Source organism: Gorilla gorilla, chromosome 4 (genome assembly GCF_029281585.2).
Source record: "Gorilla gorilla gorilla isolate KB3781 chromosome 4, NHGRI_mGorGor1-v2.1_pri, whole genome shotgun sequence".
NCBI lineage: Eukaryota > Metazoa > Chordata > Mammalia > Primates > Hominidae > Gorilla > Gorilla gorilla.
The window spans coordinates 115293544-115311654 of NC_073228.2; the positions used below are offsets into that span (position 1 = coordinate 115293544).

Genomic DNA, 18111 nt, shown 5'->3' on the forward strand with positions numbered 1-18111 from the left:
ATGGAACACATGCAACACATGCCCTGGCATGGGCTTTTTTAAGCAGTTGCCTCTTGGTCCCTACTGATTTTAGAACTTCCACCCGTCTGTAAACAGTGGATGCTTGGTGGTCACAAACAACTCACTTTTCCTTTCTCTCTTGTTAAGATGCCCAAGATAGTTCTCCGTCCCTTTTATCCCACTTTTCCCATTCATTTTTAAGTTGACTCCATAGTAGAAAATGATACAAAGAATGAGGTAAATTGAGGGTGCTCATCTCTTTGGCTGCATCTGGTGACTATATTAATCTTATACATCTTTTAAGGTCATTGCCTAACAATAGTTTCAGCTTCTGTCTTTGTTCACTCTGAAATCCAAACTGGAACGGAATGGAAATGTCATAAAGCTTTACTCATTTCTATGGAGGATTTCATAGAATAGGGCAGAATAAAAATAAGTGAAAATTTCTAATTTCCACTTGTTAATTTCTTTACTCTCAAAATCCCAGCTCTTCCCTTTCATACTAAATTGGAAGTCTATTCAATCTCTGTCTGCCTGTCTGTCTTCTCAATACCTGTCAAAAAATCCATGGAAAGGCTTTAGCATAATGTCTATAATGTTAGCTATTATTATTATTGTTCTTCTGTGTAATAAGAATTATAATAATTATTATTATTACACAATAATTATAATTATTATTATAGCTTTTTGTAGAAATCCTAAGTTGTTTTACATTAATTCCTACTTCCGGAGGACTTAATCATGTGTTTACACTATAAATAGTGAATTGTAATAAGGCAGTTGCATACTTAAGCTGAGCAGACTTGCTTCCATGGCAGGAAGCAGTGAAAAAGAACAGTCCTGAATTCCTACAGAAATTGGATGAAATATACTTGAGCTTTTAAAGACATTTTATTCTCTATATTTTATTCCTCTAGACTTTGTGGATTTGAACCATTCTATGATGAAAGAGGCGATCAGTTCATGTTCAGGAGAATTCTGAATTGTGAATATTACTTTATCTCCCCCTGGTGGGATGAAGTATCTCTAAATGCCAAGGACTTGGTAAGTGTAACCAAAACAAAATGAAACAAAATGAAATAAATTTATTTTTAACTAATTAATGGGCAGTAGAATTTTTTAAAATTTTACCCTTATTAATGCCATATTTTCTTTCAATTTTAAAGTATTTTAATAAAATTAGTTTATTAATACATTTTCCTTAGAGAATAAAAACTAGATATGTTTTTGACTCATCACTAGTTGAATTATCATAAACTACAATTACTACAGTATTAATGAGCTTTTACTACCTGATAAGTATAAAAACCTTGCTTATGAAGAAAGCTGTGCTGGGTGAATTCAAACACAATTTACACAGAATTCTGTTTTAACATGGCTTGCAATTGCCTAGAATTTAGATGTACTTCATTTCTTTTTTGTTTCTTTGTTTTTGAGACAAGGTCTCACTGTCATCCAGGCTGGAGTGTAATGGCATGATCATGGCTCATTGTAGCCTCCAACTCCTGGGCTTAAGCAATCCTCCCACATCAGTCTCCTGAGTTGCTGGGACACAGATGCATGCCACCACACCCAGCTAATTTTTAAAAGTTTTTTGGAAATATGGGGTCTTGCTATGTTGCCCAGGCTGGTCTCAAACTCCTGCCCTCAGGCGATCCTCCCACTGTGGCCTCCCAAAGTGCTGGGATTACAGATGTGAGCCACTGCACCCAGCCTAGATATACTTCAAGTAAAACAATATTGCTTCCTGAAATTTCATCAAATTTATTAAAATATCCTGATAGTAACATAAGTCCCATTATGCATCATTGGCATTATAAAAATGTTCCACTGTGTTAATAGTTCATTTTGTTTGTTTGTTTTTACATTGCTTCTCACTTAAGTTAATATTGACATTTGTTTGCCTTCAGGAAATCCATACCTTCTGGGGAGGTCACTCACCTCTTATAAAATAAAGAGGATGCTAACATGAGATTGAAACATTTCTCATCAATCCACTAGAGAACAACCACACAGACATAATCAAAAGCTGACTTTTGAATCATAAAAGGTTAGATGTAGAAGAGGTCTTAGGAGGCATCTAGTCCTCCTCTCATTTTAAAGATGAGAATGTTAAAGACCAGAGAGGTGAAATGACTGCTAAGGTCACACAGCTTCCCAGCAGAAAGACATTATTAGGGCTGATCCAGTTGTCCAGACTCCCTTTCCTGTGCTCTTTTTTCTTCAAGCATTTCTTCCTTACCCTCTGTGTTCCTTCATGGAACAGATTCCCTAAGGCTCATGGCTTTTCCAGCATGAGTGGGAAGAGAAAGTCAGTGTGTGTGATGTGTGATGTATAAATATGTCATTGCAACTCCTTCCTCAAGTCATACCCCATGCTCCTAAACACCTCTTGAATCCATCCAGTTCTCTCCCCTGGACCACTGCCCCAACCTCCTATCTGACCTCCCTGCCTCTTCTCATGCCTTTCTCAAATACAGTCTGCACAGGATCCAGAGGGATGGTCTTATAAATAAATCGCATCATGTGCTTGTCCTGCTTTAAGAATCTTAGGATAAAATCCAAAACCCATAACAAGATCTACATGACGCTGCCTGGTCTGGGGCCTGCCCCCTCTCCTGTGCCATCACTCACTTCACATCTCTCTCCTTTGATCACTTTTCACTCTAGTGCACCACACTTCTAGTTTCTCATCAGCATAGCTCAGGATATTGCCACGGCTCTTCTGCTCTGTAATGTTCTTTCTTCCTCCCCACCTTCTTCTCCATTACACGTACGCATGTACACACACGCACATGCATACACACACACACACACACATGCATACACACACACACACATGCATACACACACACACACACACACACACCCCTGGGTAACTCTTATTCTCAAGCCCCAGCTGCCACTAGACATCCCCTGGGAGGCATGGTCGGCCTTCCCCTTCAGTCGCTCCCACCTACAGTTGGTTCCTTCTGCCAAAACCTTCCTTTACCCCCTGCACTCCCCAGTTCATAACAGTCATCACTTATATATTTAATGGTCCTCCCTAATTAGATTTTAAGCTCTGGGGCAGGACAAAGCATGTGTACCCAGACCTTAGAACCACATAGGCATATAGGACAGACTCAGTAAATGTTTACTGGATGAAACAATGGATCCGGAAGTACACCATGAAGTTTCAGAGTCTGACACACCTGGATTTAAGTACCCCCTTTGTCATGTCCTGGAATTGTAACCTCGGGCTCATGATCTAACCTTGCTGTGCTTTAGTTTTCTCATCTAGGATGATAATTGTACCTGTCTCTAGGTTGTTGTGAGAATTAAGGAACATAATGTATGTTAAGTAACTACTATCAACTCACTTAATAATAGTACTCTTATTTAGCCCTCCTTCCATTTCTTTTCACCCTTAATAAATATTAAGTGAATAAGAGGGTTAGCTTTGATGTTCCTTCATTCAGCTAGATCCCATGTTAGTTTATCACTGCTTAAAACTTCAGAACTGGAAGAATCCTTGAGCTCCATAAATGTATACTTACTGGCAAAACCCACATCTGTTGTGTCATCGGCAGACTAAGTGCTGAGGAGTTGGGGAATTGGATGTAAGGGGTACTGCAGGGTAATGGCAAGGCTTTGAGTGTGATTCTGACCTTCAGAAAGTTTCCCAATAATTCAGTTAGGATTGTTATCAATATCTTCAAATGTAAAGATTAACAATGGTGTATATAAATTTTTGGTGCACATTGACTTTCAATAAATTCTTTGTATTTTTGTGAGGAAGATAGTAATGAGGAGGGACAGGAGAAAAATGATTGGAAAATAAAAAGAAAATACCTAATTGTCAAAAATGTTGTAAGGATTAGGGCTCATTTACATAAAATTATTAGTAGTCCTGTTCAACAGATAATAGCCATGACTACTATCAGATTTTTATTTACTACCATGCCTTCTTTCTCTTAACCATCCTACCTTCCTCCGTGTCCTCTCAGATTTTAAGCCTAAAGAGCCTCATGTCTCTGCCCACTACAAATCTAGCCCAAACACACATTCTTTTGCAGAAAGGAAGTGAAGAGAGAGCCAGATAGTATTTATTCCTCATTTGACTTGCAGCCTGATTTCCTTAGCCTATGTTCACGTCTCCTTAGGTAATCAGAGTTAGAAAAGACCTGAGACCTACAATCATTCAAAGCTCCTTATTTTACACATGAGCAGGCCAAGGTACAGAGAGGGTGACCACCTTGGAGACATCATGCTGTAGTGGCCACAAGATGCGCTCTGACATACACAGACCTGAGTTTAAATACAGGCTCCATCAATTCCAAATTGTCTGACCTGAGGCAAGTCACTAAATCTGAGCTACCCTGCTTCCCTTATTTATGAATTGGCACTAGTAGTTCCAAATGATAAGGCCACTAAAAGATTACATGAGTTTTTAAAAAGTTATATATGCATCTAAGAAGCAATTACAAAGGAATTAAAGTGGAAATAAGATTCTGTAAGGAAAGAGCCTGAGGGTGTGTCCACAGGCAATTTATATATTGGTCTATATCTAGGGTCACAAAAGTAGCGAGTGGCATAACCAGGGCTTGAACACACTTCCTGACTCCCAATAGTCTCTATCTCATATCAGGTCACCCCTACTAAGCCCAGGATTGTGGATTATTTTATTTGCTGACCTTCCTGGGAATTTATTGACTGCCCATCCTCACAGGCAGGGGTAAACCTCCAAAAATGGGCTGCCGTTGATTGGATTCCATTCTTTAGGCAAATCATGCCCTCAAGCCACTGACTTCTTGGATTATAAAATGATTTTTAAACTCTGGGCTTAGTCCTTCAAGTACCCTCAAGGGGTTAGAAAGAACTATAAACCCCAAGATAGAAACATAAGGTAGTATACCGTAAGTACTGGGATACTCTCCCTTTTGTTTGCCATTTAATCCCCACAGAAAGAATGATGATGCATGAATGATTCCATTCTGTTACCATAGAGATGTACTTTAAGTTCTGAATTCTAGGTGATTGTGAAGCGCAGCCCAGAATAATTTTGCTGGTTCTGCCTTCAAAGAACTTCCAGTCCACAGGCAAGTGAAGAGCTGTTTCTTGACTTCTGTTGGAAAGCCGTCTGCCACTTTGGGAGTCTCAGGTGGTACATGGCCCTGTCTTCTCATACTCCCTCAGCTACTGCTACCTGAAGTTGTGCCTACCTACAGTGGCCCCTGAGGACTTAAACAATTTTTTTCTGACATGTATTTAGTGGTACTGCTGGGAAATGGAATAAGATCTGGAAGTTTGTAAGCTGAGGGCAAGCCCAGGTCATCCTAAAAACCTCGCTAAGTTTATGGTTCTTTATTATTTCAGGTCAGAAAATTAATTGTTTTGGATCCAAAGAAACGGCTGACTACCTTTCAAGCTCTCCAGCATCCGTGGGTCACAGGTAAAGCAGCCAATTTTGTACACATGGATACCGCTCAAAAGAAGCTCCAAGAATTCAATGCCCGGCGTAAGCTTAAGGTAAGATAGCATATATTTTGTTTTGTTTTGTTTTGTTTTCAAAAAATTTATCTCATCTTGATCTATCAATAATAGTTCTACCGTTCTTCTTCTAATACTATTATCTATTTCTTAAGGCACCAGGGAAAATCCTGCTTTGAAACTCCAATAAGGCTGACACAAAGCTACTTAAGTTTTCTTATACTCTCATAAGGAATACATGATTAATAAAGGGAAATTTGTTATAAGTTGATACTTACATATCAAATATATTATTGCTGCTTCTCATCTAATTAAAGTGTACTGCCTAAACAGCATTGTTCAGGGAAAACTGATATTTATTCAGAAAGTTGTTTTCTTTCAGAATATGTAAAACTTGGGAAACAATTGTTGAAACTATATTTACTAATATAGATAAATAATTACTTGACAAAAATTTAAAAATTTAAGTGATATCATACTTAACTAAATATATCATTTTATATAGTACCTATCGAATAGGGATTAGGAGCTTTTCTATTACATAACTGTGTTTAGGACTAGCTATGTAAGTAGAGGATCTCAGAGAGCAGCTGGGGGTCAGAATTAGGGTCCTATGCAGCCATTGCTTACAGTCTGATACAGACTAAATAAATATGAAAGGTTCCATGGTCAAATTAATTATAAATACCCCAAATTAAATAGTATTGACTTCACCTAGGATTTCTCCAGCTAGTTTGATCACGGAACTCTTATATCCCCATGATTACATCCATATGGTAAAAACTACTAACATCCACAGAACTAGTGTTCTGTAAAACAAATACACTGGGAAACACAGATTAAAATTTTCAAAAATTGGTTAGCCACAGATAAACACATGTATTCAGGCTTTCAGTTGTCCAGATGATTAAATACACTAATTTGTATTTAATTTGAGATGAAAGAGGTTTTATCGTTCATTCTCCAAATTTTCTTTTGGCAAACAATCTAGGAATAAGGTACTTTGAAAACTTTGACACTAACCTATAAAACAGAATCCCTAAAAGCAAAGCTGGGGGTGAGCTTTGATTTGGGGTGTTAAAGCAGAGGTAACACTTGACACTCTTCTGTTTCCAATCAGGCAGCGGTGAAGGCTGTGGTGGCCTCTTCCCGCCTGGGAAGTGCCAGCAGCAGCCATGGCAGCATCCAGGAGAGCCACAAGGCTAGCCGAGACCCTTCTCCAATCCAAGACGGCAACGAGGACATGAAAGCTATTCCAGAAGGAGAGAAAATTCAAGGCAATGGGGCCCAAGCCGCAGTTAAGGGGGCACAGGCTGAGCTGATGAAGGTGCAAGCCTTAGAGAAAGTTAAAGGTGCAGATGTAAATGCTGAAGAGGCCCCCAAAATGGTGCCCAAGGCAGTGGAGGATGGGATAAAGGTGGCTGACCTGGAACTAGAGGAGGGTCTAGCAGAGGAGAAGCTGAAGACTGTGGAGGAAGCAGCAGCTCCCAGAGAAGGGCAAGGAAGCTCTGCTGTGGGCTTTGAAGTTCCACAGCAAGATGTGATCCTGCCAGAGTACTAAACAGCTTCCTTCAGATCTGGAAGCCAAACACCGGCATTTTATGTACTTTGTCCTTCAGCAAGAAAGGTGTGGAAGCATGATATGTACTATAGTGATTCTGTTTTTGAGGTGCAAAAAACATACATATATACCAGTTGGTAATTCTAACTTCAATGCATGTGACTGCTTTATGAAAATAATAGTGTCTTCTATGGCATGTAATGGATACCTAATACCGATGAGTTAAATCTTGCAAGTTAACACAACGTAACACTTAAAAGCATACATTTTCAGCAACCAGTGGCACATATTTGAAGTGAATAGTAGCAAATTGTTTTTGCTTTGAAAGCCTAGCCATCCTACATCCTTTGGATTTCTTCACAAGGCAGTAATTCCTTTGAACTACTGCTTAGCTAATACTAGGTAGTGCTAAAAGACATGTTCCCATAACTTTTACAACATTTTACTTTTTATCATTGATGTGTTCAAACTGTTTACAAGGAGATGCTTGTAGATGATAGTTGTACATATGTGCAAAAAAAAAAATCCACTTGCAATGGTAAGAAATTGAAGTATCCTTAAAGGCCATGAAGCCATATGTCCCTAAAGCCTGTGTGGAGAATGCTTTATTTTATTCTTATTTATATACACTATATTAATAATAACCAAAATGTTCTAAGATTCTGCCATTTTACAACCCTGGAGGAAGTAATTTACAAACTCATGCTGAGTTCCATTCTTTCCTTCACCTGCTCTCCAATAAGATGACTTTCTGATAGACAAAGCTTAGGGTGTAATAAACAGGGAAGAAAAGAAGGTAAGACTGTACTTAAACTGATGAAGATAAGATTGATTCCTTTTCATTTTCCAGATAAAATTGTATTTGATCATGAATTTATACAACTTTACAGATAAGAACATTTTAATGGATAAACTCTATAATTACCAAGTTGCAAATATTTAGAAAAATCTATTTCACAGGTTAGTGCCAAAATGTCTTCACAGAGTAGGAATAATATTCCATTATAAGATTATTCATTATTGACTTTAATAGAGTAAGAAAACATTATTGTTTATCAAAGCTCTTTTTTTATCCAATTGATGGTTATCCACACATATCACTTATAAACTAAAGTTATTTATGAAAAGCTAGTATGTCTTTTTCTCGTATTTGGAAGGAAAGTACCCACATTTTACAATGTAGTGTTGAGAATGTGCCTGCCAATAAATTTAGCACAATGCAATTTATTTACCTTGAAAAACAAACAAAAACAAAAATAAAGAAAAATACTGATTTCAAATCAGACTCTTAAAAAGCTGGAACATTAGACCTAATATTTTATTATGATTTTTCCCAGAATAAGTTTAATTTTTCTTTGACTTTCATAGAAACACTTTCCCCTTATAGAAATTGCACTAAGTATCTCCAATTTATTTCTAGTTTGAGTTGAAATGAATATTTTATCAGATTAATTATGTGTCACATTTTTGGTGGGTTTTCTCAATTTTAAAAAAGAATTCATTTTAAAAAATAATTATTTTCAGAGACCAAATAAAGACAATAAAAATGACTATCACATAAAAATCCTCGTTAAAAAAGAGATCTTAAATTATGTTGGCTCTCCCTCAAAACTATTAAATTAGAAAACGAAACTAAAGCTCCAGTTTGTAGAGGCTGTTGGACCTCAGTAGACATTCTTCTTTTCAATCACAAATCTCTCTCTACTACTATTCTCATGGGAAGAAAACAAGGTAGGACTTCTTATCTTTCATAGTTTAAGAATCTGATAGGTCACTGATATTGGAGCCCCTGAAGAAGCACATCATCTGGGCTCAGAAGATTATTTTTTGTTTTGTTTTATTTGTACTGTCTAGTTGAGAGCACTTTTCTTGTTCCCTCTTTCCTTCCTTCCTCATTTAATTATTCCCTCTCAGAATTCCCATGTTGTCCATTGTAAGGGGCTCGCTATTTTTAACCTTTAAGAATGTCTTCTTTGTTAAGCATTAAGATTTCCATTTAAGAGGATCAATTTCCTGTTGTACTTTTTACCATGAGACTGAACACACACACACACACACACACACACACACACACACACACACACACACACACACACACACATATATGTGTTGGAAGAGCAAAGAGAGGGAAGGGGGTCTTGTTAGAAAGTGGCACTTGGCACTTAGCTGAAAGATCAGAACACATTATTCCTCCCTGCCCGCCCCCATATTGTTCCAAGGGCAGTTGTTACGTTATTTCAACACTATAGAGTAGGGCGGACTGCATTGTTTGGCCCTGAGAACTATAGAAACAACGTTGCAAATACCATGGCCAATGTGTATTTTAGAATTTACTCATTTACATGAGTGCATATTACCATTCCTCCATGTGAGTACTCAAGAGTTGATAATTCCCTCTATCTTTTTAAACCTATAAACTATATTTTTAAAAAATCAATGGGAGTTTTAAATTTTGACTCATGTTAAAGATTAGATTCTGATAATGACTATATAGTGACTAATTTCATTGTTTCAGTAGGAAACAAATCAAACTTTCAAAAATGTTGGTCATTTCAGTCAAATTATTCAAAGATTTCATATACATACATCCTAAGTTAGGATAATTATGTTAACATTTTTGAAAGAACAGCCAATGTTTATATTGCTTGTTAAAATGGATTGTATTGTCTATCTCAAAGACTACTTAGCTAAATAATAGTAGACAAATAGAGATTTAATTTCACAAAATACTTCATAACATCACTCCTAATTGGCAATATAGTCACAAAGCAAAAGAATTCAAATTTCAGCAAACAATAAATTACATTTTACATTTTAGAGCTAACACTTATCACATTACATTATGGGTTTTTATTTTGAGATAAGTTCAGCTACATAGCATAAACTAGGTTTTTTTTATAACCATGAAGGACAGTCTTGAATTATTTCCCCCATTAACAAAGTCTAATTGGAATCCAGTATTTTTTCTCAAACTGTAATTTCACTTGTCCCAGGACACATAAATAGGTAAAAATTAGAATAATATCGTTGTAGAAGTTAATTGTCCAGAACAAGTGCATTATATAAATATAATGCAAGCACATGTCATTTAAGATTTTCTGTTAGTCACATTTTAAGAAAAATAGATGAAAGTATAGTATTTTTAATCCAATTCATCCAAATTATTCTATCGATATATAGTCAATATTAAAATTTAATGAGATATTTTGAATTCTTTATTTTTATACTGTTTTCAAAATCAAGAGTGTATGTTAGGCCTTTGGGACATCAAGTGCTCAATAGTCACATGTGGCTAGTGGCTACCATATTAGACAGCACTAGTCTAGAGTACCTTTTATTTTAAGCAAAGTGACACTTGAAGTTCTATGCTTAGATTTAAGTGGCCTCAGTTTTCACATTGAGGAGCTGGTGGGAGGCCACAAAGAAAGTGTTTCAGAAATGTTACACACTGAGTAAAAGCTTATTGACCACTCCTGCCCATTCATTTACTTCAGAGGAGAAATGATTCCTAACATGACTTCAAAGAACGGGCATTACAAAATTATCTACTGACCAATCCCTCTGATTCCTGATGGGCCCTGGAGTCTTGACTACAGCCTAGAGTCTCCTGAGTACTGCCATGATGCCAATAGCATTCTTGCTTACCAAAATCTACTCTCAGCCAACTATGTGTCTTTATTCAGGAAGAACTGCACATAGAATCTGATGTTGAGGCCTGGATTAAGCTTCATGCCATCCTTGTATCACAGGCAATATGTCTTTCTGGAAATCTAATGAACCATACCAAATCTGCATGATGAAGATTGTGTAATGATGGTGATATCATGCCAGTTATCCTCAAAGTGGGAATATGACCATTAGCTGGCATTTTTTAGATTTCCTTAGAAGGGTTTAATCAACACTGCCATTACACGTGGATTTAACAAAAGACTTTTGAAAATTTTTTTACATACTGATTTTAGAATAATCCTCAAGGTTCTATAGTCATTTTTAGTGGAAGACTTAAAAAGAAAGGAACAATTTTTACTGTGACTTCAATTTCATAGTATTTTAAACATATTTTGTAATTCAGAATGTTTAGCAATCCCTATGTCCTGTTTCACATGCATGGTAGCTGATGGTGGGTTGCCTACAGGCTGAAGATTTGGAGAGAGCCATTTTGTTTCATAAATCAGTTTTTATTGCACAGAAGCAGCTGGTTGTATTTCAAGTTGGAAAAAGAAAAGTAAATGCCAGAAAAGGCAAAGGATAAACTTAGTAAGCCATTTATTTTGTTTTAGAATTGTTTTTGCAAAGCAAATTTTTTTAAAAAAAGGTCAACAAAGTGAATCAGCACTAGCATTTTCTTGATGGTTGACTCAATGTATAATTAAAAAATATACATAGCAGAGTCAATTAATCATAGTGCCATTATGTCACTTATTTGTCATTGCAAAATATTCAGTCATGTTGTCTAGATTTACTTTAGATGGTGCAAAATTTCCAGATAGTAACCTATGTAAAAGGATTTGTAATTTCCTTGTAACTCCTGCCTATTAGTCCATATTCTGATTTCCTTATGTTCATCACTGATATGTTCCTGATCAGGGTCATTGCTAGTAGTTGAGCATTTACTGGTTGAACATTGTTTAATGGTTAGATGTTATGTGTCTGCATTTAAAAAAATTATGTACATGTTATTTCACTATTGGTATTACAATATTCATAACCACATGATAAACAGAAATGTACCCAATAATTTCCTATAAAATTTTTCAAAGTCCTTTTATTCCCCTGACACACTCAGGGTGAATTTTTGTCTCCTTGGCAAATAAGAAAAAAAAGGAGAGAGACCACTGGAGAGATATCAGCCAACCACCCACAGTAACCAAGTTCAGTATTTCCTCTTTCTATATTTTGACCAATATATTAAGAGCAAGTTTTGTCATTATTACTCCTTGTGGCTGTTACCTGAGATCAGATAATATAATCTCAGCTCATAAAGCTTGGCCATTTCTATACTTATCTTGGAGAGCAATAACAAACTTGATTAATTTGTTTGGTTATTTAAAATTCCAACTTTCATAAATGCTCTGTGATGTACTCAAGACGATTGGGTTGTGTGATATTAACTTCCTTCAAGAACTCAGTCTGTTCCCTGTTGTCTGGTTCAGAGGTCCACCAGGGCAAAATAGAAGCCTTGCCAAGAAAGTGAACTGTCTTACTCCTTCAAAGGAATCAGATGTTGCTCTAGAGAAGACTCCAGGCATCTACCTGGTTGAGCTCAAATGAAGCAAGTGGGAGAAAACCTCTTCTCATCCTCTGATTGAAAGTGATACAATTTGAATATTGGTATATTGTCATTGGTCAGTAATGGAAAAATGAGATTCCACCAATGGGTTACTCTTTTCTTGTCTTGGTTTGCTATGCCTTATCCCAGATCAGTGTTTTGTTCCATCCCTATGGCCATCTCTAAAGCCCTGACAGGAGCATCCCAGACTGGAGAAATGCAGCGTATCTGTGGCCCAGAATTTTGTTTGATACTCTAAACAGCAATGCAAACACTGCAAAATCACACTATTCTAAACAGTTGTTTTCAGCTCATTTTGAAGATTGACCTGGAAAACATATAGATACAGAATATATACATTTAATCGTTGCTTGTGATTCATTGTGTCAAAATAACATTTAATTTTCACTCTGATTAATCTTTATTTTCCATTTAAAAGATTATTTCAGGCTACTTAAATACAAGACCTTGCATTCTAATTTTTGAAAGCGGTTGTTTTCCCTGAGCTCTCTCTCAACTTTGACAGTTTGTGAATGATAAAAAGTTACTAGGTTTGTCCTTTCCTTGATGGATGTAGAGCAGTTCATCTGTTTTGTAAAGGTACAGTTAAGTATAACTATAGGCTGGGCGTGATGGTTCACGCCTGTAATCCCAACACTTTGGGAGGCCGAGGTTGGCAGATCACCTGAGGTCAGGAGTTTGAGACCAGCCTGGCCAACGTGGTGAAACCCCTAATACAAAAATTAGCTGGGCGTGGTGGCACGCGCCTGTAATCTCAGCTACTCAGGAGGCTGAGGCAGGAGAATCTCTTGAACCCGGGAGGCAGAGGTTTCAGTGAGCCAAGATCATGCCACTGCACTCCAGCCTGGACAACAAGAGCGAAACTCCGTCAAAAAAAAATATATATATATGACCATAAATTGAAAACTATCATCTCATACTGCCTCCTTTTAACCTGACCTATTTTATATGCCTACAATACAGTTAATATGCAGCAGCGTAGAGAACAAATAGCATATTCATAATTTGTAATTTTGTTTTTCTCTTTACGGCACCCTTAAGTCTCAGTAATATTTTAAAAGTCCTCTATAAGCCAAAAGAACGTTGTAACATATCCATTTATTAAGGAGTTAGGCCTAAACATAGTAATAGTAGTCCATTCCATGTCCAACAGATGTTGCTGTGTTTCCTTCAACATTTTTCAATGTCTTGTGAGTTTAGTGAGTGGGTACAGCTGAGTTGGGGTTTAGGTGATTTCTTATGCCCAATGAACTAAAGGTATCAGTAAAAGATTGTTAGTAAACAAATTAGTTATTTGTGCTCTTACTTGAATGCCATTCATTTTATCTCTCGTCTTTGAGATACACACATTAAAACTTATGTGCGTATTTTTTTAAAGAGTAATTTCCACATAATTCCCCAAGAACTGAACTCAAATCTCCAAAAAAGTTTTCAGAACTCAAGCAACCTATGATTCACAGAGCAAATCTATCAAAGCCCCATTTTTATTGGAACACAGGCATGCTCATTTATGTACATATTGTTTGTGGCTGCTTTTATGTTGTCAAGGCAGAGTCGAGTACTTTCAACAGAGACCATATGGACTGCAAAGCCTAAAATGTTTATCTGGCCGCTTACAGTAAAACAATGACCCTGGGTTTTCATGGCACCCCAATGCCTTTTTGGTGACCTGCAGGAATACAGATTCCTGTATTCCAGTTTGTTTGTTTTTTTTTTTTTTCTCCTTAGCTTAAGGTTCTTATTCCCATTTGCTTCTGAGGAAGTTAGGAAAATTTTGTTTTATGTTGCAGATGCTCTCACAACAATAATTGTGCTGGAGATAGATACAACTTAGTGAAATTTTCCTACAGAACTAAAAACGCAAAATTGCATCACTCCTGAAGAAAAGAAATTTAGAGTATGAATTGAGTTGGTTGAGAGTAGAATTAAAAAGATTTCTAGCACTTTGAGAATGTTTTAGAAATTTGATCCTTACATTTAAAATTATGTAAATGACATCTTTCACTGGCATTTGCTCACATTTAAGTCAATCTACAGCTGTTACTTACTAAGCTAAGAAATAAGATCCCTATGGTTCTGAATCTCTCATAATATTCTGAAGTAATTTATATCAATTGAATTTTCATTAATCATTTTATGAAATATTATGTTTTATTTTGTGGCATTATATGACAATGACTTTCTCAACAATAGCTCAGGGAATACTCAAACAGCCAGCTCTTTTATGTAAGAAAGCCATTTTCTAATCCCCACGCTTTCCTGAGTGTTACGTATTTCATTTCTTTGAAAAGAGAGGGCCTTGAGTAAATGCTTTCCTTTGCTTTCCTTACATATTTAGAAATCCAAGAAGGGCCCTTGTCTTAGTCTATTTCTGTCACAGAGAAATTGTTCATTCCAAAATAGCCACCTTAAGGGAAGCTAGTGACCGAGATATGGAGAAAAACATAGGCATTCATGACCTTTGTGTTTCCATTTGACTTTCAACATCTGTAACCAAAAGGTCACAAATGAAATATTTAGTAGATGCAATATCAATTTATTAGGAGTACCTAAAATTATAACTCTAAATAATATACAGCAATATTATTGCTCTATTATTACAGCAATCAATAATATAGCCACTAGGATACACTCGCTGTAGAACTCAGAACAAAAGATATCAATCTTCTGCCAGTACGCATCGTTATGTGTAGCAGAGACTTTACTGGAATGAGAGAGGGGAAAGATAACAAAATGTAGATTAGGATTCCACATTCTCCCCTGCCCATCTTCTTGATTGCTCAGTTTGAAGACGATCATTGATGGACAAATACTTTAGAAATGAATGAAGTCAATAGCTAATGTTTCTCCCAGAAACTAAACAACATAGTTTAGGGGATATTAGGCCTACATCCTAATCACAATGTAAGGAAGTGATTTTCTAACTTTGAAGCTTCCCAGGAGCAGCCCACTCCAGGAACCATTTTCCCTGTGAACTTTCACTGAGAAACTATTATATGCCATGGAGGAGTCAAAGATGAATTAAATCCAATGCTATTCTCCAGGAGTGAGCTTTGTATTTGGAGAGAAAAGCCAACCTTACAGATACAACCTGTACATATATAACCTATGCTGCATTTAGGCAGATGATAAGCCCTAGGAATGGAAAGAGGGAAAAGCTCCCTTTGCCAGGAATGATGAAGGAAAGCTTTATGGAAACACAGGCTGTATGTGAAAGATGGGTGAATCTTTGCAGGTAGGGAAGAAGTAGGGGGCATGTCTGGCTGAGAACCGGCTTGATCATAGAGTGGAAAAATGAAAGGCAGAGGTGAAGGAAGAATACTAAATGCGAAAGGCTGAAATACACAGGGAAGTGTTGCCAGTGTGCAGCAGAATCTCATCTTGTGCAAAATTGAATTAGACTTCCTTGCTCCTTCCTTAGTCTGGGTAGGTCCATGTGCAGCCTTTCCTCAGAGCATCTAGCCTGACATACTTGGCTCATCTGCTGTGCTTCTAAGCCAAAATAAAAATCATCAAACACATCGAAGATATTTTTGGGAGTCACCAGGTTAAAGCAAAGCCTCAGTCACTGAAAGCAAAAACTGAATTGGCCAGGTCTCCACTGACAAAACAGAGTAAATGATAGTATGACAGATAATTTCAAGTTTTGCAAGACTCCAATTTCTGAAAAATGTCTCATGACTCCAAAAAATCACGTACTTCCTAAAATGTTGCCAGTGGAGGACCAAATCAAGGTTATTGCTGACCTCATTTTTTCAACCTTTTCAGTTATTTGACCTGAATAGGCAATCCCCCAGGATTTCTGATTGAATTCTACCTGAAAGTTTAGATTTTAAAAGACAACCTGTAGGAAGCTAAGTCTCAGACAACAAAATTTAAAACCATCAGAACTTGTTTCTCCAAACATCAACCTGCTCCTGTCAAGTCCTTTTTCATCTCTCCCTTTTGTCCCTTTACATACTCTTTTGTAAGTTCCTTTTGATATCATTTATTGCAGGCAGTATTTTTACATCCATCAAGAAACTTGGGAGACATTTAGACATTTAGTATGTGTACTTTTAGTTGTCTTGCCTCTTTATTTCAGATAATGCCTGTGATTAGTGAACGGCGGCATTATTCCTGAAGGCAAATAAAATGAAGGAAGATAGGGAACAAGATTGACTGTCATTTGAATGATGGAAGAGAAGCTAAGAAGTAGAATTACTGTGAGGTTACAAAAATCATAAGTTAGCAGACATTGAGAAAGGAAAACTTCCTACTTGGGCTTTTCAGGCTTATGTGACATTATCTGGATGTGTTTTCTAGTCTTTCCTAAAGGAGAAATTTTTATTCCTGGGTTGCTGAAAGCTTTCTGGACTAAAAGGATATAAGCAGCTCAATAGCAGCATAGAGGATTAGATTAATGGAACAGCACTGCATACAGGAAACCTAAATCTCCAATAGTTTAGGCTGCAAGTCAGTAGCCAAACACAAGAGCATGTAAGATTTGGAGGACAAAGTATAAATATTTTAAGTTTACACAACCAAGATTATAGGCTACCTTCCCAACTTCTAATTTGAAGAGCACTGAAAACGGAGCTGTGAACACTTCATTTTTAAAACCTGACAATATGGTGCTATTGACTGCTTAATACAAAGATATATTACAATATTTTTAGGTAAATGTATTAAGTCTGGCCTGGGCATAAATGTACATACAGAAAATGTTTGTAGAGAATTCATCAAAATCATGCCCATTTGCTGTTGTAGAGCTACAGTATTCTTCAATGGTGGTGACTGACCAGTGAGTTTCTACTTCTTACAGATGGGACACAACAGTCATGGGCTGTCTCAGCTGCCCAAAGCCTGAGGCAGACCACATGAGAGCTGTGGCTTCTTCTTGGATTCAGGTTAGATAACCCAATTCAGTGATTAAATATGTACATTTTGGGGGGGGGGGGTTGGGGGGTGTTTTCTAGGAACTTGAAGAGTACGTGACATTATAAAAAATGGGTGTTGGAAGACTAATTGTAGAAATTTGACCTGCGGGCCAATGTTACTTGGTGTAAGTTCACTCAGACATGTCAGAACATGCCCAAAGAAGCCTATATCTTGCTGCTGGGAAATGTAAAGCAGTTTGCATGTAGAATATGATAATAAATCATTTAAGAACCCACCAAAACTTTGCATTCTGTGTCAAATGTTACCACAATTCAAGAGAGACACCATGGACATTTTTCTTACACCTGAAATGTGCAGTTGAATCACTCCTTGAGTGTTTTCCCATTCTCTCAGATAAAATTACACTTTGAGTTTCATAGCCTTTTTTTTAACACTGAGTGCTCACATATTTTCTGTTGAGTAAAATTATAAAATCACTAGAGTTAAAAGAGGATATTAGTAATCATTTAATCCAATAAGCTCACTTTATTAAAGAGAGCTATTATGCCCAAGAGAGGTAATGGCTTACCTAAGGTCACAGCGGCTGAAGAAGGAATAGACCAGGGTTGCCCAGCTCCTAGTCCAGTGCTCTCACTGCCATTCAGGCTGCTATAATAAAATACCATAAACTGGGTGGCTTATCACAATTTATTTCTGACATTTCTGGCACAGGTCCAAGAACAGTCCTGCAGGTTTGGTATCTATGAGTGCCTGCTTCCTCACAGAGGATGCCTCCTTGCTGTGTCCTCATATTGCAGAAGGACCGAAGCATCTCACTTGGGCCTCTTCTATAAAGGTAGTAATCACATTCATTAGGGTTACCTACTCAACTCTCAAAGCTTTTAAAACCATTATCTTAGAGGTTAGG

At 37.0% G+C, this 18111-nt stretch overlaps 1 protein-coding gene across 3 annotated transcripts in view; it reads left to right on the forward strand.

Moving 5' to 3' along the window:
* Nucleotides 1-12120, forward strand: part of CAMK4 (calcium/calmodulin dependent protein kinase IV) — a 266138-nt gene extending 254018 nt beyond the window's left edge. For all 3 annotated transcript variants that reach the window (XM_063706704.1, XM_055387546.2, XM_019028302.3), the window contains 3 exons: nt 918-1044; nt 5359-5511; nt 6593-12120. In XM_063706704.1, the coding sequence (XP_063562774.1) occupies nt 918-1044; nt 5359-5511; nt 6593-7033 (721 nt within the window). In that variant the 3' untranslated portion in view covers nt 7034-12120. The remainder of the gene's footprint in view (nt 1-917; nt 1045-5358; nt 5512-6592) is intronic.
* Nucleotides 12121-18111: the final 5991 nt, after the last annotated feature.